The sequence below is a fragment of the Halyomorpha halys genome, unplaced genomic scaffold (assembly GCF_000696795.3).
Source record: "Halyomorpha halys isolate HHAL.00 unplaced genomic scaffold, Hhal_1.1 Scaffold88.1, whole genome shotgun sequence".
NCBI lineage: Eukaryota > Metazoa > Arthropoda > Insecta > Hemiptera > Pentatomidae > Halyomorpha > Halyomorpha halys.
Genome location: NW_027114863.1, coordinates 399,481 through 422,560, shown reverse-complemented (window position 1 = coordinate 422,560; position 23,080 = coordinate 399,481). Strand labels below are relative to the sequence as shown.

Below are 23,080 nucleotides of genomic sequence, written 5' to 3'. Positions count from 1 at the left end.
TCTAATAAAGTTCTTTCGGATCTAATTCAATTAAAACTTCAAGAAGTATTAGTCAAATGGGGTGGGGTAGTGCACTTGGCTTGCGCATACCACTAGTGTAAAAAATAAATGATTTATTTTTAATGCTTACTAATTATACATGGGGAAGAACTTCCTCAGAATAGAGCCCTTCTGACTCACCACCCATCATCCATTCGACTGCTCTGTGGAATCCACCCATAGTATTTTCTTCTACAGGTTGTAAAAATTTTGCTCCCAGACACAAAAATAGAGCAGCCAAAAGTTTTTAGCCACAAAAAGAAGTGATATAAAAGGCTGCCCTGCCAGGAAAGGAGCCTCAGTGCTTCTCGCCTTGGGTCAAAATGAAACACCTTCAGCTGAGGAAGGTAAAATTCGGCAGAGTGTCTTTCAGTCGACAATAGTGTACCAAGGGGTGTCTGTATGCAGCAACTTGAGCAGTTATGGTATTTTGACTGTGGTAATAATTGCAATGGTTATGTTGCTTCCTCAGCCGAAGGTGTTTCATTTTAACCCTAGGCGCGAAGCAGGAAGCAGATTTTGCATGTCTTAGCTCTAACTCATTGGGGACCTCTAAAAGGTTTTTGACAGAGTAAAAAATACAGACTAATAGTGGGCACTGTCAGAGAGGACTTTTGCCATAATAAGTCTCAATAACAAAACCAAAAATGTGACAAGGACCGGAAACCACACCATACACCAATAATTTTGTAGTTTAAGACTGTTCCTCTTAATAGTAGACTTATACTTAGCAGCAAGGATAGTTAAACTATAATTGAGACTGTTCAAGTTAGATATTTACAGCTCACAAGATTCTCTGTGTTAGAATTCACAGATGCATATCTTCTCATACTCCTCCGATTATGAATTTTCATCTTGAATCACCTAATCCATGGATTGAATAGTGGAAAGAAAAGTCCGATAAGATACAATTCAGACTACCAAATGGACTAGCCTTGAAGTTAAACCAGCTGAGACCATTCTAAAGGAAAAAGGCTAAGGTGGTTTGGAGACTTTCTTAGGAAAGATTACAAAAGAATCACCATAATATCTAGGGGAAAATAGTGTCCGAGAGGCTTTTGAGCAGTAAGGTATAGATTGAACTATAGGCAGAGAGTTTGCCAAAGAACCAGACACCTGGTCAAGACTCTGCAAGAAGTAACTTTATACTAACTTGAAGCAAAGAAATAATAATATAATGATGACAACTAATTTTTATATTAAAACAAAAGGAAGATGGTCTGGGTGTGGTCAAAGAAAAAAACTCAAATAGTCTTAAAACCATTTAATTTAAGCCAAGGTTTCATCAGGGCTAAAAAAGATACAAACTCTTAAATGAGGTAAACGATTAAGTAAATAGATAACAAAAATAAACTTTAACTAAGCAAATAAAAAAGATTTACAATGAAACATAAAATTATATAAGAATAACTCAAAGCTTTTATACAGAGTTCTGCAAAATTTAATTTTACATTTTACTGTAATTAAAATAATAATTGCCCCACCTTAGTTAAATTTTATTTTTGTTATCTATTTGCATACTTTTTTACCTCATTTAAGTGTTTGTATCTTTTTTTAGCCCTAATAAAGCCCTGAAAAGGGGTACGAAACATTGTATCAAATTAAATAGTTTTATGATAATTTGAATTTTTTTTCCAGAACATCTTCCTTTTATTACTAACACGTTCAATCATTGTTCTTCCAATTTTTACATTCCTTAATCAGGACTATAATAATTATAACTTTCTTCAAATTACCACAACTACAACTAATGAAGGGTGTGATCAGTACTTGGTAACGAAGTACTGTTTATAGATGATTGTGCAAGGAGGTGATTACGTCAGGATTATGTTCAGGTACCCACATTTTAATGGATGGGTGTTGTCTAGGAGGGCAGTGCAGTTAGAAGCTCAGTGCCTGTGACTGAGTGACTTTACTCTTTTATTACTTTCTATAAGAAAATTGATTGAAAACTTAGAAAATTAGAAAAGAACATTTAATTCACCAATTTTCTCACCTAACCATGCAAAGTAAATTGCTATCTTTTCTCCAAAGTATTCTCTAATATGGTCCAATGGCTGATATTTGTACCAGCAACCCCAGCGTGCCCAATATTCGTACAGTACTTGTCGTGGATTCATTGGAGAAGATTTTAAATTCTTCTTCACCTCATATGGGCCCTAGAATTTGATATAATTTTCACAATAATAAAATATTAAATTAATTTAAAAAATATTGTAAATATGTCAGTCTCCTACAAAACATACATCATGAAGAGGGAATGCCGAAGAAAAGATCCCCTCATCGACTAATCGATCAATTCCAACTTCGCCTTTTTTCTTCTTACCAAACATGGCTGTTGATAATATTTCGTAAACTATTCGACTCCTTTGTGTGTTAGAGAAAAATGTTTCCTGATTTTCACTTCCTAAAAATCTACAAAACAAATTATTTTCATAAAATAAATTGAATACGCTCAAAATTTTAAGAGGAATTTTTATCACCTGTCAATCTTAGATTTACGAAAAGGGCATGTGTAGAAATCTAAGGGCTTGCAAGGGACATCTTGGTACATAATATTAGGCAGTCTCAAAGCATTCAAAGCCATCTCTGACCAATTGACGGAAGGGTTTGGATGGGCCTATTTCAAAAAAATCATATTAATATTATTAAAAAGTTATACTACACACATAATGTAAAATATGTATAGTTCCTTGTCTCACCTCTTAATTGATGAATCTAATCATATATGTATAATTTTATTAAGTCTTAATCCCAAATTTACTGTCTGTGTAAAAACATTTAATATCAAAACTAATGTTTTATTTCATTTTAAGTCAATTCACAAATTGCAGTAAATTCATTTTCACAAACACTTATAGACATACATATACAAAATCCTGAGATGAAGTATAGATTTTTTCTTTTATTTCCAACTTTTAAACTAAAACTTCGTCTGATATTTTTAATAGCTTATAAATGATGCAGTCTGAATGAAATACATTCATTTCATGAGACAGTTTGAGTGTTTCATACGTAGAATAAATCATTTTAATATATTTTCTTGAACAATATCCCTCATTTGTTTTCCCCTATCTTATATTTCTAGCATACCAGGCCAGTTATCACACAGGCTATCAACCTATTGTGACCCGAGTCAGAAGGCCAAGGTTTCATTTCGGGAGGGAGGTTGAGAGGAGAGAGGGCGCCACAAAATGAAGTCAACATTCCTAGGCCAGATTTGAATAAGAGCAGCAGCAGACTCAAGGTTGCTAATGTGATGCTTGGACACACACGATTAGTACAGCCTCATTCTGTTCCACTCTAAAATTCTGAGTTCATTCAAGATATTTGGAAGCCCATCAACCAATTTTTATTAAATATTCTTCAATATCAGCCACATTCTTCCTGCTCTTTGTCTCTGATTTCAATTTAAACTCCTCAGTGCGGTTTCCATCACCTACATGAAAGAGTTATTACAGAAAGAGAATTGTTTTTTCTTACTCATTTTATTTCATCTGCAAAGATAATCTGCCTTCCATGACCTATTGTTCATCACATTAATGGTTGAGTGAAACTCAGTAGAGACAGGAATTTCTTTTCTCTTTAAAATATAAATAGTACATATATTTTTTAATTAGGGTACACTGCTTGGAGTATAGCAAAACGTAATATAATTTTTTATAGATTGAAATGATTTTTTTTTTTTTTGGATATATTTGTTCAACAAACTGTTACCGCTTCATTTTTTTTATTCCAGTCTAGTTGATCCCTTTGGAAGCTTGAAAACCAGGAGTTTTGACCCCTCTGCTTCCTCTTGAAGGCAGGCCTTCATGAAAATAACTTTTATTCTGAGTTATATTAGCCCCTAAAAATATTTTTGTTACAGTTATTTTATGCGATTTCCTTCAATATCTACACTAAAGCTCTTAAGTATAAATAAGAACCAGTTGGTGAGATGTTTGCTCCTGATTGGACATCAATTTAGTTCTTTCTGCACAGTTGGTGCAATTTTTTTCATTCTGTTTTTGAGAAGAGAAATCAAATGAAGAAAAAAAAAGGGAGAACAATACTGTTCAAATGTAAAACTTAAAAAAATTAACACTACGAGATTTGAAGCGAAAAAAAAAAATCAAATTATTTTTTGTTGTTTCTGAACCAAAATAATCCTAAAAAAAATGAGTCACAAAATTTACTAAGAGATGATGGCAATGTTGAGGTAGAATGGTATTTAGATAGTATAAACCTTTTGAAAAATAAATTCAATGAAAATTTTTATTTTTTATATAAGAGAATATAGTATCCTAATCTTGGATCATAAATATTTTTAATTAATATAGTATATATATAATTTTAAAAATGGGAGATGCCATCATTTGATAAATTTTGTGAATCACTATTCATACCACACATCCAGAATGAAAGGGAGTACAGCTCAAAAAATATTCATTAATAATAAAGAACATTGGAGACAGGATAAGTTCTACATAGAAGCCTCCTGTATCTTTTCTCTTGCTGGTAGAAAATGTATTATGTTTATTGTTTTGTTCTGAATTTTGAGATCTGACTGATTATAGGTGTTCAACTAATAAAATATTTGTTAGAAATTATGAGTTTTGTTTCTCTCATTCTGGATGTGCGATATATATTCCCGAAGCATTAGTAAGCATATTGAATATAACTAAAAGCTGAAACAGTGAAATACTACTGCAGTAAATAATTAATTTAAAATACTCCAATGTATTGTAAAAAGGCTATCATTACAAATAGTATAGTTAACTTATTTTTCATAATAAAAATAATTAAATGTGTGCGATACTTAAATAAATATAAAGAAAAAAAAATCATGAGCTACAATTAATCAAATACTTATTGATTTTAATCCTTAGAAAATGCAAATAATAGGAATTAACTATTTATTTTAGTTATTATACCAGGTGTTAGTATTGGTATCTGGTAGGGGAAACTAGTCCGACAAGTGGGCCTAATGGTCCTTTTTGCTGACCCCTGCTTGCTGCCAGAGTTGTCGCAGCATACTAACCATGGTAGGAATGTCAAGATTCATTTCTCTGAACTACCAAGAAATAAATATTAACTGCCCCAGGTGGGAATCGAACCCATAACGTTCCAGAATGAGCACTCTGAGACCTATGCCCCAACCCACACGGCCTTTTCATCCCTTTATTATAATGGTATACAAAAGTGAATTAAGACATTGTTGGACCCTCGGCATGGCAAATTAATATAAAAAATCAATATATAAATTTTATTCCTCAACTTATTTCATTTTTCATTCAATTTTTCATTATTTCTCATGCTTTACTCATTTTCCTGCATCATCCATAAATTTTATAGTGTTTCAATAAATTAAATTTTGTTGATATTTTACAATAATATTACGATACTAGTGACGGGGTTTACATGCAAGGTTGCCTGCAACTTTGACCACCAGCCATCTCTCTGCGGTGCTGCTGCTCTCCAGTTTTAATGTCCAGAATGGACCGAGTGTCATCTGCCAGCCAAGCGCAGCCTAGATCTTCCGACTCATCTCAATCTGTATAATCTTTTGCCTAGTACCTTCTTTGAGACTTTTTCTTAAGCCATTCTTGCCAGATGTCCTGCCCATTATAGTCGACTTATTTAAATGATGGTGTCAATGTCAGCATTGAAGGGCCATCAGCTTGGCACTAAATATAAACTCCATCATTAAAATTCATAAAACTTCTAGGGAGAGTCCATCGATTTAATCGGTAGGTCACGGTAGGTCTGATAAGAGTTTTATAAAGGGCTAAGTGGATACATCTCTGCTAGAACCTATTTGCAACCATTATCTGATGATGGATTTCAGGATTAAATTTGTTTCTAGATATTAAATAAGTTCTCAGATAGATAAATTCTTCTACATCCTCGAAGATATGCTGACCAGTGTAAACCTGTCCAACAACATAAACAGAATGCATGTTGGCATGCATATATTTCATCTTTGTTTCATTTATAATTAGTTTCATTCTTGCAGTTATGCATACACTTGACAAATAAGCATCCAAGTTGATATTAAATTAAAGGGGAGTAGGTTCTGTCTATGCTTTAATTATATATTCAATGTCAAAAGCCGTCACATGTTCTTCAGAAATTTCTAAATATTGCCCTGGGAACCGTTACCATAACACAGTACTAATGGGTTAAGTTTGAACTATTTATAGCAATTTGGTTAGAGAATGCCAATATTTTTGAATGACTCTAATTTTTTCCAATGTTGTAATCTGGATAGATATTGAATAAAACAGGGGAAATGCCACTAATCATATCTATTGGTTTGGATAAGAAATTTTCTATTTTGCTAGAAATATATTTCAGCACAAGAAACATGTAATAGTTTGAATCAGGCATTTAAAAACATTCACTAATAGTTATATTTAAAGATTATGGAGCATAAACTAGTTAGCAATTACTGTTTTAAGTGTCATTTGGATCATCTAGGAATAGTAAAAAAATGTTTCATTTATTTTTACATATTAGCATACATGGAGGTTAGGCAAATATGTTATATATTATGTAGACCTAGTTCATGATAGTTTTCTCTCGAAAATAGCAATTAAGTCAAGCACTTTACAGGTACCCATGTTTATGTGTGGCTGCTGAGTAGCCCATAAATAAATAAACTATAGTCAGGGTACCATTCTACTATCTTTGGGAAATGTCCAAAAAAAATTAAGTTGTGCCATTGTCAAAGTAAAGCAGAAATATTCTGTTGTTGTTTAATAAATATTCTATTATCCATCTACTTTTATAAACAAAACTGGAAAAGCTTTGGCTTTTAAATACATTAATTTATTTAAAATTACATAAAATATATTCAGTACATATTAAATAGATATTATTTGAGACAAAAAATACTTTTAGCTTTCTTCTTTTTATTATAATGCTACAATTGGTCGGGTAACCATAATAATGTATATTGCAAACAAATAATAATAATAATACACATTTATGTTAATGACTGATTTTAATTAGTACTAAAAAAGACAAAAAAACACCATAAATTATTGACATTTTTGAAGCAAATAACAAAAAATTCAAAAACAAATAACTTAAGTAAAATAAGCATAAAGCTGCCTAGAAGCTTATTTTAATTAATTAAAAATTGTTTAGTTAATTAGCCAAAAGTGCTTTGCCTAATTTATGTCTGAGTATAGCGCATAGGATTTTCTTACCTCACAATTTTCATGTACATTCTTTAGGTGTATGTAAAGTTATGAAAAAAAGAAATTGAAGGTATAAATGTATAGTTGATCTCCCAAACACTGCTCAATGAGTTGTAATATATAAATATAAATAGAGAAAGTAATAAACATTACAAATATCTTATTTTGGGTAAAGACTCTATAAAGAACGATTTACACCTTACAATATCCCAGTACTTTCATTTCATTAGAAAAAGAGATAAAATTAAACCTACAATTTTCTATGATTCGAAAGTAGATACTGTTCTTCTTTTATAAAAATTTAAAAGCTATGTTAAATTTTAATTTATATTTAAATGATATATATTAATGTTACATATCATTTGTTTCAATGAGAGAATATTTATAAAGAAATAGAACAAGATATTCCATGTTTTGGGCGTACAAAACTAGGAATATCTTGTTCTATTTCTTTATCGAATATTTATAAAGAAATAGGGTAGATTGGAAATATTGGTGGCCAACATAATATGAATATGAGCTAATTTCTGAGAATGTTGAAAAATCGGTTTGATTAAAAAAGGAAGAAAAAAAAAAGAGCAGAATTGACCTAAGCAATTATTAAAAATTATATTTTTCCATAACTTTCCAATAAAAAGACAAAAAACATCTATAAAACCTGCTTGCCAAAATACTTAAAATGACCATTATGAATATTTTTGAAAATGCTTTTTGAACAGGTCCCTCTAAAAAGTTTATAAGTTAAATTTAATTGTTATTTCTCCAAGTTTTGAGGAATAAGAGAAAAAACGTCTTACCTATAACACAATTAATATATTTTCAGTTTTAGCAGACAAGGGCTTTAATTAAATTAAAAATTAACAATAATGCTTAATCTAAATCTTAAATCATTTCATATTATGTAATGCATTATCGCATTATATAATTATTCATATTAATATAATTCTACTAAATCTAAATCTTAAAGATAATTTTACTGTTTAATCTTATTTTTGTCACATCCAATACTGCATAATTAAAATGAATCAATAAGCCTTGATTAAAACTTTTAAATTCTAACTAGTTAAAGACAAATAAAAAATAAAAAAACTTTGCTCTTTATTATTATAAAAAATAAATATACTCAGATGTCAGTCATTTACATAGTTATCCGTACCTGTAATGGTGCCCTCATATTTAGTTCTTCTGCGTAGTGGCACAGAACAGGCCAAGTAGCGTGTATCTTAATGAAGTATATCAGCTTCCGATTTGAACTTTGCACCACTTCCTAATAAGGGTATACACAACTATAAGTAAATGAATAATTTATATATTTATAGATATATCATTTTAAAAGTTTAAAGCCATTATTTACCATTTTAATTTCTATTTAGCTTGTCTATTTTTCTAGCTATTCCACATCATTTCTATATCATAATTGACCTATGCTAACTTGGGGGATCTAAAAAAGCTCTAAATTTTTGGACTTTATTAGTTTTTCATTAATAACGCCTAAACCAATGCGTTTGGGATTCACCAATTTATAAAGTTAAAGAGCATTGGTCAAAATTCTTTCTTGCTTAAAAGTAGTTTGGGCTCAAAAGTTATGAAGACACAGTAAAACAAAGATAAACCAAATTTCTAAAATTATAAAAAATAACAGAAAAATGCAGGTGTTTGCCTTATAACTTCATTTTTGTGTAACTTAATATATGTTCTTCAAACATTCAATATGTAGGAATGTTAAGGAGGAGAGGAAAGGGTCTATTAGGGCAGTTGCTTGATGAGGTACATGAAAATTTTCGTTTACATGCTAAAACTGTAGAAAAAAGAAGCTTGAGAAATACAAAGATGATGCTATTATCAATTTATCTAACAGAGAGAGTGTCTTATCTTTAAGTAACACTGGACACAAAGTTTTATAGGACAACCAGTACTAGTACAAAAAAAAAAAGATTTCCAAGAGTATAGATAGCACTTGAATCATGAAATTGTAGGAAAATTGTGTTAGATGACATCTGCTCTAAAAAGAGCAATATTTAAGCTTATGCTCCAAGAATGTTGTCTTACACAAATTTTGGATCAATACTTCTTCTAAACCTACAAGCAATATTATTTTTAGAAGAGTTTTGCTACCTACAATAAAATATCTAGATTTGAAGGATCATATATACTGCATGTGAAATAAACCGTAGTTGATAAGTCAGCTAATCTACCTTCAACTACATTGACTTCAAAATGAATATACCGAATGCAAAAAGTAAATTCCACACCATGAGAGGAATAATGACCTTCACCTCTGGTTATTACTGGATGTACGAGAAGTAGTCGCACTTTTCATCAGTATTTGGCCAGATTAGATTCATGAACTGAGGACATGACGCAAATTATGAATGCTCCATGATTTTAGGTCAACTATTCAACAGTGCACCTATAAGTGATTAATAATTTGAAACACCTGATCTAGGAATTTCCATACAAACCCTTTTTTTTTTTTTTTTTTTTTTTTTTAAACAGAAAAAGTGGTGTAAATGTGTATATCCTTGGAGGAACAGAGGATGGCGCATGGAAGAGGGAAGAGTAGGATATGATAGAGCGGTATCCTTGATGTTTTTACTTCTGTATTGAAAATTAGGGAAACCTAACTTAATTTACATAGAAATATTGAAAAATAAAAGAGAGAGAGATGCTTTATTCATCCATGATGCCCAAATACATTGAGTTGCTAATTTACATCAATCCGTGATTGGACATATATGAATTACATATATTTACATGATATAATATAAAAAAAAAAGAAAAGTTTTTTTTCCCACAGTTTCCTTTTACAATCAATTCCAGTTCCTACTTCAATACAGTTCCTATATACTAAATACAAATATTTCACTTTATTCCTTTCTTTTTCCTTCCCTTTCACCATTTCTTTTCCATTTCACAATTTTTATTTCATTTGATTGACAAATTCACTCTCCCCAATTCGCCTTCTCAGATCCTCTCCAGTGATCCGTTAAACAAATTCATCATTATAAAGCCATGTGAAATCAAACCAGAAAAATAATAGTCATAGCAGTAGATCAGTTTACAGAAAAACAAACAAATAAATACATTTTACCAAAACAAAACTAATATATAGATTTAAAATAAAATATAATAAAAAGTTGGTTAAAAGAAAGACTTGAATGGCTAAATAAGAAAAATAAATAAAAATAATAATAATAACAAAATAATTTAATGAATAAATAAGTTAAAACACACAAATCGACAGGTCCACAATTTTATAAAACAAAGGGCACCTGAAACACCTGATCTAGGAATTTCCATAAAAACCCCCCTTTTTTTTTTTAACAGGAAAAGTGGTGTAAATATGTATATCCTTAGAGGAAGAGAGGATGGCACATGTGAGAGGGAAGAGCAAGATATGATGGAGCGGGTTCCAAACAAAAACTTGCAATCTTCTACTATCTTTGCTAATTTGAAAATTTTGTAGTATCTTTGATTCACTGTTTCTCAGCAACACTATTGTAAATAAATTGTTTTGATGAAGAAAATTTAAAGCTTTTAAATAGGCATATTTTACTAAAATCGATTGGTTTAGTAGTTCAAAGAGGAAAATTGAAAGAAGTCCAAAAATTTCTCTCAAATTAGCAAATGGTCAAAAACTTAGGTTCTATTTCACACAGTATATACCAAAATATCATTAATTTTGCAATACTTTCCTGGTGCCACAGTTGGGCAAAAATTAGCTATAGTTGAAACTAATAGCTAAAATTGCCATGGATATTTATTTATCAATATTGTTTATTGATTATTTATTGATTGTATATAATTAGTTCTAACTTCCTATCTCTGCCGGGTGCTCCCCTTTATTATCTATCCAGTTTAGTTGAATTAATTCTAATTCCAATTGAATAAGTGCGGTTCTCTAAACCAGAAGTTAAGGTAGTTGGCTAGGAGATGAATTGTCAGGATGAATCTTATGGGAACTAACCATAAATTCTTGCAGGATAGATACTTCATTCCATAGGAGAGCAGTCTATCGGTCATGAAGGGGATGAAAAGCCCTACAGGGACCTGATGTAGGTCCTTGCAAGCAGGAAACTTCACTCTATAGGGAACTAACCAATAGTCCCGAAGGGGATAGCAAGTCCTACAGGAACTAGCTGTGGGTTCTTACGAAAGGGAATAAAAGGTATTAGTTATTAGTACAAGAGCCCAAGAGGAGAAAAAAGGCAGTTATCTCACCCCAATTTTTGATTACTTTAATGAAAACTATGTATAATTAATAGTCAAAATTGATGAGTCTGCCAAGTATAGGTTGGGGGTATAAAAAATGGCGGCTGTTTCAAAGCGATAAAAAAAACTAGTTTTTCATTCGGAGCTCTATATCTCAAAAAGTAGAAACAACACAAGAAAACCTAAGAAAACGTCATTTAAAGAAGAGTAAATTTGCTAAAACATGAGCCCTGGTAGAGTTATTTATGTTAAATAGTTTTCGAGATATAGTTTTTTAACAAGCAACATTTCATAAAAATGTTGTAAGGGACGTACTGAAAGATCAGTAGTTTGTGAATTAATTTTAAAAAATCTATATCTCAAAAACCATTCGAAGTACAGATGTCTATTAGTACTCTAATTTAAGCTAGTTTAATGAGCTGTAAAGTATTTTATAATGCTTATCTTCGTAGGAGTAATAGTTTACATCCAATTTACTAAAATAAATTTATAGTTGTTCGGACAAATTTTCATTTGCCAAATTTATATTCATATGTGAATATCATAAAATCTACTACCCCTACGAAGATAAGTGTCATAAACTACTTTATAGTAAGTTAAATTTCCTTTATTTTGAGTGTTGGCAGACATATTTGCGTCTTATGGATCTAGAGATATATTTTTTCAAAAATCCAACATTTTATACGGACAACTATAAATTAACATTTTGTGAGTTTATTTTATATAATATAACATCATGAAAACTTCTACTCCTACAAAGATAAACATAATTAACTATTCTGTATTTAATTTAACTAGCTTTAATTTGAGTGGTGGCAAACATCTGTACGTCCAATGGTTTCTGAAATGAAGTTTTTCATAAATCAAACTTATTATTATCCGAACAACTATAAATCAATTTATTTTAGGAAATATCATGAAAACTACTATTCTTAATAGGTCACAACTTTATTTATATCATCATAGGTTACTTATTTACGTACTCTTAGGTTTTCTTGTGTTGTTCCTACTTTTTAAGATATAGAGCTCCGAATGAAAAATTAGTTTTTTTATCGCTTCGAAAAAGCCGCCAATTTTTATTCCCTCTACTTATACTTGGCAGACTCATCAATTTTGACTAGTAATTATACCTAGTTTTCATTAAAGTAATCAAAAATTGGGGTGAGATAATTGCCTTTTTTCTCCTCTTGGGCTCTTGTACTATCTGTAAGGGCAGCGATGAAGGTTTTAGTTCTTCCACTCACTCATAGCTAGTGTCTCTATCTACATAGCTATTTTATTTAATACATATCTACAATTATTTTTAATATTATTCTAAATATTTTTCTATGATCGTAAAATTATTTATATAAAAATATATTTAATAATCCAGTATAGTTAAATAGCAGAAATAAAAATTAAAAGTAACTAATCAGTTACAGGGATATTCGTAAGTTTTATTAAATGTAAGCAAATTTAATTTAATAATTATAGGAAATACATTTTTTAAAAACAAATATAAATTGATCTTTTCTGTCAGGTGGAATTTAAAGATTACTTTGTATGACCCTGTTCCTCTAAATTCATAAATAGGAATTTCCAGTAATTGATTACCAATAAGTTGTCAAGTCTTTCTCAAGTGAAAAAAATGACAAAAATAAATTGTTCTATGTTATACGTAATAAAAATTAAATCAAGTTCATATTTTCATCCTTACAACGATATATGGACTTCACAGAAAATTAACTTAAAGATTTTTCAATCAAGTGAAGCAATCTGAAGTTAACCAAGTAATAGAGATAAAATTTTCATAGCTTCTGCTTTAAAACGGCAGTTCATTCGATTAAGAAGCCTCATCTTTAAAAAATAAAGTTTAACTCATTTGAGATCCAGAGTTCTGGATATAAATTGGAACGGTAAACCTTTCCTTCAAGGTCCATTAGATAGGAAGCTTAATAGAACTCGTAAATCAAGGAGATTTATTGTTTTCGATAGTACTAACTCCATGGTGCATTCTGATGTGCTGTGCTAATGCATTTCGATAGTACAATTAAAGAGAATTTAATTTTTTAATAATTTATTTATTGTTATTTACAACTGTATACATATATACACATCAAGTAAATTTCCTGTAAGTTATATTATGACATGATACAAACATGTGGTGAATCTACCCATTGATAGAACTTCAAAAACATTTCTAAAGGAGAAGATCTCGAGGCCATCTTCTTTTCAGACGCCTAGGAGGATTATTATGTAGTGAAGGAGAAGCCAGGTTAGAAACGAGTTGGTTTGGGTGGTTGGGAAGTTTATTATGGAAGGATTGGTATCTGGTTCTGGCCAAATGGGCAACATGAATTACATCGACATAAATTCAGAATGGCTTAACAATATTTTACAAATCTATTTCTGAATTATTTTAAAAATTATTGCTTTATTGAATTTCGTTTTTAATGTCCCTGCAAAATGGCATAAATTCAATTTATTTAAACTGTTTGAAACTTAAGTGTTTTTTGAATGGCATACAGAGATAAGCGAAAATTAATCGATTGACGAGGGAAAAATACATTTTAATTAGGAGTTTCTATTCATAAATTTTTAACATGAATAAAATTTTATTTGAATAAAAATACGACTAAAATATTCCGAATACTTTTGCGTTCCTAGATTAAAAAATACAATTCCAATAGAATAAAAAAATATTATAATAACAATAAATTTTTTTTTAAATATCACTTTTTTTTTACCTTTTCAGATTTCTAATATATGGTCCATTTATATATTTTCAGACAAGTAGAAAACGAAAATGATCTTGATTTTAAGATTGCAAGCTCATATATCGATTTATTTTAACTTTTCGAATTTCTAACATACAAGGGTTTCTTTATATGTTTTTTGGGACACAAAAATGAAAATTCTATCGATTTTAAGATCGCATATCGATTTATTTTACATTTTATCATTTTTAACATATTAAAATCCCTTTTTTATATCTTCTAAGATGCAAAAAATGAAAATTCCATGTATTTTAAGCTCACGTACTAGCGTATCGATTTATTTTAACTTTTCGGATTTACCGTCGGCACAAATAAATAATTCTTTTGTTTATTTGTGTATTTTCAGCTGACCGCACCCCCCCCCGACCATCTTCTCCTCTTGTTAAATATTTTTGTTTTCGTATACCGCATCCCTGACCATCTTCTTCATTTAATACGGTCAAGAAACTGTTGAGGATCTGGGAGGGTGAATTAAAAAAATGGTGAAATTGGAGGAGCAGAAATGAGAAAGAAAAATAGGAATGAATTGAGAAACATTTGTATTTGTTGTACAGACCGAAATTGATTGTAAAAGGAAACTGTAGGGGAAAAAATTGTTTATTATATCTTATTATTGTATCTCTTTTTTTTCTGATTATACCATGTATGTATAATTTATATATGTCCGATTACGGATTGATAAGTATGCTGTGTGAGATAGCAACCTGATGTATTTAGGCAGCATGGATAAATAAAGTATTTCTCTCTCTAGTCTCCTTAACTCGCCAATTTATGCGTTTAATAAATACTGAAGTGAGTTCAGAGTTAAATTTGTGTTCCACCTTTATGAAAGATAAATGTTATGAGTTCCATTAGGTTGAAAACTTTATTCTGATACATTCTTATAGACTTTCTGGACAAGTGAATATACGGGTCTCCCCACGGTGAATATGAACATTATGAACAAATAAAAAACTCCATTTTACGCTTTATGACAATTTGCGCGTAAACGGTGCGGAAAATCAAACAAACGCGAAGAAATAACTTCACTTCATTTTTCAAGAATTCATATTTATGATTTGAGTATCTTCCACCGGCCGAGGGAACTCGAATGGCTTTCATATAGATGAATTCTTTTAACAACGGATTCTGTCATTACATCGATTTTTTGATTTTCAGTACAAAAAGTTAGAACAGTAAATAATCGTTTACAGTTTTTGGAAATTTACGTTCTCGGACGCTCCAGGATAGGAAAAATTATATTTTCCATGAAATCCTTCAATACAAATAAAATTTTCTATAGAAATTTAATTGCATAATTAAATGCGTTGGAGAAGTAAGGAGAAGAGGTTGAGGTGACTTCATTTCCAAAACTTTTTTTTATTGACATTTACAACTGTATTTACATAACAGTATATATACTAAATTCGATGTTAGAGATAAACGACCCATTGGTAGCACTCCAATGAAATTTCTACATTAGAAGGACTTGAGGCCATCTTATTTTTAGGTACCTCGAAGGATTGTCAGGAAGGAAGTAGAAGCAAGGTTAGAAACTAGTGGATCTATATGGTTACCGAGGGTAAACAAAGGAGCATTTTGAGTTTTACGAAGGATTTCGGATTGTGAGGATTGGATATAAGGGGAATTAGAAGGTTTAGAGGAGCCCAAACGCTCAACTCCGTATGTCCAGATAAGCCTTATTATAGTCATGTGGGTGTCTTTCGTAATAGATTGGATGTTTAGACCATTTGTTCAGTAAGTGTTGTAAAAGTCGGCATCGACGAGCAGTTTCCAGTCTTTTCAGTATTGTCTGAGGATTCCAAGTAAGTCGTTATGTCCAAGGTTTTTTTTTTTTTTTTAAATTACTAATACTTTTTATTTATTGATAGATATTACAATCTGCCACACTTTTGTGGGCAATAGGTAATAGTGATGAATGATCTCATACATACTAAAATAAAATAAAATAAATGAATAAAAAAAAAATCTTAAAATATATACAAACAGAAGAATAAACAAAATGAACATAATCAAACTATCTGTATGAAAAATAAATAAATAAAATAACATAATGATAAAATAATCTACACTCTAATATACAATATTTACACAATCGACCTGAGGATCCCTGAGCCCACTCTATACCCCACGTGTGAGGCGTAGAGCAGAGCTCAAAAGATCCCAGCGCATCCCTCTCGCCCCATCACTGCCGCAGTCAGTGGAGGCTGAGCAAGTGCGCTAAAGCCGCAAACACTCAACTTGAGTGGAGAACCTGACCATTGCCAGAACTCCAATTGTCCATTTTTATTTTAATAAGTCTCTTGGCCACTGCCGTTTCAACTTTCTAGGTGGGCTGTAGGGATGGGTGGAACTAGATTATGTTTGAACCAAAGGATTAGGATGGTTGGAAAGGTTTATATGGAATTTTGAGAATTTGGTTGGTATAAGGTCAAGGACAAAAGGGATATGCAGGTCATGGTGTAGTGTTCTGTTGGAAACGTAATAGGGTGCATTAACTATGGTTCTAAGGATTTTGGATTGGAAGGTTTGGATACGTTTGATGTTCGACGGTTTAGCTGTTCCCAAAGTTCGAGTCCGTAGGTCCAGATAGGCCTGAGTATAGTGTTATAAATTAATAGTTTGTTTTCTAGTGAGAGATGAGAGGTCCGGCTTAGCAGTCGTTATAGTTGGCTGAATCGTCTGTTGAGTTCTTGTCTTTTAAGTCTAGTATGTTGGTTCCAGGTGAGTCTTTTGTCCAAAATGAATCCGAGGTATCGCACTGTGTCGGATCTGGGTAGAGGTATATTATTAAGAGTAACAGGTGGACAGAAGCTACGGCGGAGAGTGAAAGTCACAAGGGTACATTTAGATTCATTGACTTTTATCCGCCATTGGTTGCACCATTGCTCAATCCGGGTGAGGTGTGTTTGGAGATTGGATGAGGGTGTTACAGGATCGGGATGGGAGGATAGGATAGCTGTAAGATCAGCAAATGTTGCCAGGAACGTGTCTGGAGTGATGGGAATGTCAGCAGTGAAGAGGATGTAGAAGACAGGACCCAGGACACTCCCTTGGGGAACTCCTGTCTTAGTTTTGTTTAATTTTTTTCAATAGTATTGAAATTCTCAAATCTATCGAGAAAAAAAGAATGTCAGACTTGAACTTTTATTGTAACACTGTTTAGTATGGCTATAAAATAGTAAGAGTTTAGATAGAATTAAACTAAAGTTAGAATCTAGTTATAGCATTTTAACTAATGAGTATTGCCTAAGCTAGCTGAGAGCACAACAATCGCTGAGCGCTTACCTACCTCTTCCATGTCCAGCCCAGCATTGCTTAGGTTCTCCATGAACTTTCTCCTCCATTGCTCTTGCTTCATCAACTTCTTGTCCGGTACGGCCGATAGCTGACTGGCGGGTACTGAACCCCTTCTCGACGGACCAACGGTCTCGTAAACCAGAACGAAGTCAACTTTCCTCTTCCCGTCCCTTAGATAGCACAGCCTTTCCTCCACACCGTTCGCCGAACTGGTCCCATAATCAGAGTCATCGTCTTCGGTCTGTAAGAGAAAATAATTAATTAGTTTTAATTTTATTATACAAAAGCCTTCTTCCAAAAAATGAAAGGATCGTTTAAATAAAATCAATTGTATCCAAATTAAAGTCTCAAAACATTCTTTATTTTCTCAAGAGCCCAACATTTCGGCCAGTTCGACCATCCTCAAAGATAATTTATTAAAAAACAGCTTTTATTATTTATTGATTTGTAACAATTTTAGCAATTAAAATTATTATTAATAAATATTTTCCTTAAAAACCAATTTACACACACATAAATTATTTAAAAATGCTTCTGCAGGCTATTCTGTCCAGACCACTAATTTCAGTAAACATGAAATAACATTCCTTTGAGACAATAAAACATTAGGGAATTATATTAATTTAATAATAAGATATCCTTAGCTTAAATGTAATAACCTATTTTGTCAATATTTAATTATTATTAAACTTTTAATTATAATCAATTAAATCTACTATTGTAACAGTATTTGTAACCTTCCTTTTACTCAGGTCAAGCATAACTTTTATTTATTTCAGATTCATGTTCATTAAAATTCATATCAAAGTTAATTTTAAATATTAACATAATTTTTACCCATATGTTTCATAAATTAATCTTGCTTAAAATCTCTGCATGGAGTTGGTTCAGAATTCTAGTGTCTGTTTTAAGTCTACAAGTGTAAATTAGTTTTTAATTATTTATTGATAATGATAATTGCTAAATTGTTAAAGATCAAAGTATAATAAAAGCTGTTTTGTGATTGACTGTCCTTAAGGATGGCCGAATCGGTCTAAACGTCGCACTTTTGAGAAAATAAAGAATGTTTTGAGACTTTAATTTGGCTAAAATTGATTTTATTTAAACGATAATAACCAGCCTCAAGAGAATTAAAAGATTATAAATAAAGAAAAAGATCATTTACTAAAAAAATCTGACTTAACAGAACATATTTTTACATTGTCAATTAGAAAACAGTTTTATCTTAAGACCTGAATCTAATTTATTGCATTTATACGAATAATATATATGATAAATGATAAGAAGAACCACTATTAGGTAAAAAATTGAACGAATTTTTTTTTAAATACCTTATTTGTGTAGTAAGTAGTACTACATTCTGCCACAAACTTCAGACTAAGTAGTGGAGCTAAGAGAACTTATTGTTACATATTTACAAATATATGAATATAATAAATAACAAATCTGTATCGCTACGCCATGAAAGGTCAGGAGCACAGTACTTTGTAAGAAAGTACAAGACTCCGGAAGTTCCCGGTGCTTCTCTCTCAACCGTATCTCTGATATTAAAAGCCATTAGGGGATGAGTGAGGGCGCTAGTCGCAGACCCTTAGGACTGGAGTGGAGAATTTATTTATTATCCAAGCTCCAATGATATTGTTTGCAATAGGTTTCTAGGCAATTGGTGTTTCAACCTTCGGGGAGGATTGTAAGTAATGTTAGAAAGGGATGGTGCTAGTGGATTAGGATGATGAGTAAGTTGCTCATGAAATGTGGTGAATATGGATATAATATTATGTATCGGTCTTTTGACAATCCTGGGTATTATTAAGGTGTTTCGTCATCTGCCCCTATACCTGGTCAGGGTATCCTTCTGGGAAGCTTTTAGCATCCTCGGATATGAAAACATCTATATTAAGTTTGTCACATTACCAGAGGCCCCTGAGAAAATTAGATTGGCTAACCTTTAAGTGTTCTAACAAAAATAACAGGTTTGACGAGGGATCGGAATCAAATTAAGCAGCTGCAGGCCCTTCCTGGACATGTCAAACTTTTTCACCCATTATCGGCCCTGAGGAGGGGGACGCCTACCTCGGGAGCCTTCGGTCTCCAATTATAGCCAATGACAGAGCAGATTCAAAAATAAGGTAACGCCCCAAAAGGGAAGTGGGAGAAAAATACAGAGGAAATCTAGAAATTCCAGACGGACACACTCAACAGGAAGGCTTAGACGGGTGAGGACCACAGTCAGAAGGCAGGCATAGAGGATGCACTTCAACCAGACGAAGTCGTGAGAAGGGCCACGAGACCTGGACATCCCTTATGAACGACAACTACGGCACTACATCCCACGGCATCAGCAGCTATAAGTATAAAATTAACCAATAAGTAATAATGTAATAATCTATATTTTATGGCAACCTTTATCTGAATCATTTGAATCATTTTAATCATAATAAAAAATTGTAAATAAATACTTAGTTTCTTTATGAAGTTTATATACTATTATATAACCTAATATACCACTTTTTATTATACTATATAATTAATGGTAACAACATTTTATAAATATACAGGTATTTAATTGGTAAACTGGTAAACACACAAACTGGAATCAATATATAATTAATTAATTAACTTATTTTTGGATAATGGCCTTCAGCGATTATCCTGGCATCCCAAGTAAATCTCTATAGATACATAGTAATAATAAGGTCTAATGCAAATGGGATATTAAAGTCATGATGTAGGATATTGTCGGTTACGTAGAGAGAACCATTGACTATGGTTCGAAATACTGCATTGAAAAGACAGAACGCGTTGGATGTTTGAGTTTTTAGCCATCCCCCACAAAATCAATTTTATTCTTATCTTGTAGAATAGTACTTTTTTGTCTACTGAAAGTAATCAATTTCTATTTAGAAGTCTGTATGATTGTCCAAATCGTCGGTTGTTATTTTTTTTGAAGTCAAGTATTGTGGATTCCAATTCTTCAAACGAATTTTTATGATAATTTGCAAAATTATTTTTAAAAAAGTCACGTTACCTAAGCGTGTTACACTCTGTAACTTTTGGATAGTTGTTTGTTTTATTTAGATAATTTAATTGTCGTTTGAATAAATTGTAAATATATTTTTTAACCCCCTAGAATAGGTTTTTTATTTAACTATTTTTTTTATTGCACAGCAACTGCATAAGAAAGAAGAACAGTCATTAAAAATCTCAGCTTCTCAGGCATTTTCTTGGCAAAGATCTTCCGCACGTAGCTTTTTATTATAGGGTTACTGATTTGTTGCTATTGGTCGTTGTGCGATGTTATAACGTTTAAAGTATTTCTTTTTCAACGGTCTATCAATACAAATATAATTTTTTTATTCGGAATGTTGGTTTGTAAAATTAGCAAGTTCAAACAAACTGTTAAGTTTTATATAAAAGTGAATCTGAATAGAAAAATATATTCAAAAGAATAAAATGCTAAATTATCATTAGAGATACGAAAATAACTTTAGAGAACTTCTTATGAGGTACGTACAAGGATGTGAATAAAGTTCATTTATATACAAAAATTACTTTAAAACACTGTAACATAATTTTTTCTCGGTCTCTTTTACTTCCAAATAAACTTAAAATGCTAACATGAACGTTCCTGGCATTCGAAAGCCAAGCCTTAGCACAAATAGTTTCTGCTCCATAGGAGATAATAGGATACACTACCCCCCTTCCTCCCTAAGGACAACTAACTCACACTCTTCCAGTCCAGAGATGGTTCACTGCTCAAGCGGGGCGGGTAGTATAGTATCTGACATAACGAAGGCGTTCCTATTCTGTTGATTTACTCTACTTGATATTTACTATAGTACAGATATTTTCTTTCCTTTTTTTTTTCATTATAAAATAATTTTATTTTTATTCTATAAAGTTGTGTATATCACGCGCACAATGGAATAACATTCACTGTTGTATATTATATACATCTACTTATATGTGTTTATATCATATGGATATTGTTGACATAGCCTCGCAATTGGTGGTTTTTATCTATATCTTCTATTATATCTATGTAAGAGGTCTTAGACAATAACAAATAAGCTAACTATTAGTGTAATCGTTTTTCGCAGTAGCTTATAATGGAACATTAACCAATAGAAGTTTCGAGGGCTTAAATTAAAACAACAAAAAGAAAGTCAAATGATGGTATGTCAATTAATTACTTTCTCGGAGAGCCCACATGGTAGGGGAGTAGTTCAGAGGTCCTCAGGTCGAGAGTATAAATATTGTACATAATAGTATACATGTGATTAGTGCTTTTATTTAATTATTATATTAGTTCAAAATTTACTTATTTTATTTCTTAATGTACACAGTTTGATTATGTTCATTTTATTTACTTTATATACTTCTATATACTTTCTGTTTATAGAAATATAGAGATTTTATTATTTATGTGCATTTATTTTTCAATTTTGGTATGAATGTAATCATTTATCACTATTACGTATTGCACAAGGTCGTGTCTTTAGACTTTAAAACTTATCAATAAATTAATTTAATTTGGATTAATTATTTAAACATTCTAAAATGTAATCTATTTTTTCTTAAATCCTTATAGTGAAAAAAGGATTAAATAATTTCACTAAAAAAAGGATATTATTGTTTTTATTTATAATTGTTCAGCGTCTTAATGGAACTCCAACAAAAATATGAAAGTATTTTTAAGTAGGTTTGATAAAAAAAAAAAATGTAATTCTGTTAAAAAATCAAGGATATCACAAAAAAATTATTGTTAAAACATAAGTTTAAATAATGAATGGTAATAAATATATAAATTGGGATTTTAAATGAAACTTCTATATTTCTAACTTCTAAATATTTCTAGAAATTTGACAAAACACATAGAATAAAATAATCTATTGTTAGTAGTCGTAACTGATGCACGATGTTTCAAGAAAAACTGTTCTCATCCTTGAATAACTTTGAAGCAATGTTTTGTAAGAGAAGAATATTTTTATTAATCCAAGTTGCGTATAAATTTAGTTATGTATCGAAAGTAAATAGCTTAGATATTTTAATAAAAATTATTCCTTTAAAAAAATGTAAATAAATTATTATTTAGTAAAACGGCATTCATTATTCATTATTCCAAATCAATTAAATAAATAATAAATGCAGACAGGCAAGGCCCGCACGTGACATTAATTCTTTATTAAGATGCCATAGCACGCCTGGTCTGCATCGCCTGGCGTATTAATTTTTTTAAATTCCGGCAGCTATGTCTATAGACGGTTTCCTTCTTTATTTTGAGTAATGTAGTTATTACGGATTTATTATTCAAAGAAGAACTGAAAATTCAATAATTTATATTTTTATTTATTTTTTTTTCTAATATCACGTGAGGTCATGTGGGAAGGTCACGTGAAGAATCTAAAAAAAAAAAAAGAGGTAACAACGGCAACAAATGATGCACGCAAAGTCACAGTATATAATGATTTATTCTCTCTCATAATCCTATATATATATCATACATATATGTATCGGCGAAAGCCAAATGTCAAAAAAGAGAAGAAGGAATAAGATGTAACACGTGTGAACTGCTGTAACATACTAACT

At 31.1% G+C, this 23,080-nt stretch overlaps 1 protein-coding gene across 8 annotated transcripts in view; it reads right to left on the bottom strand.

Annotated features, from left to right (window-relative positions):
• LOC106677142 (anoctamin-7) overlaps positions 1–23,080 on the bottom strand; it is a 384,257-nt gene that overhangs the window by 13,882 nt on the left and 347,295 nt on the right. For 6 of the 8 annotated variants that reach the window (XM_067051976.1, XM_067051977.1, XM_067051982.1 and 3 more), the window contains 6 exons: positions 17,484–17,732; positions 8,380–8,490; positions 7,233–7,253; positions 2,523–2,659; positions 2,286–2,454; positions 2,036–2,198 (listed from right to left, as the gene is read on the bottom strand). In XM_067051976.1, the coding sequence (XP_066908077.1) occupies positions 2,036–2,198; positions 2,286–2,454; positions 2,523–2,659; positions 7,233–7,253; positions 8,380–8,490; positions 17,484–17,732 (850 nt within the window). Of the gene's footprint in view, positions 1–2,035; positions 2,199–2,285; positions 2,455–2,522; positions 2,660–7,232; positions 7,254–8,379; positions 8,491–17,479; positions 17,733–23,080 lie in introns of those variants that run through there. The other 2 variants (XM_067051981.1, XM_014414867.2) reach the window with 2 other exon arrangements.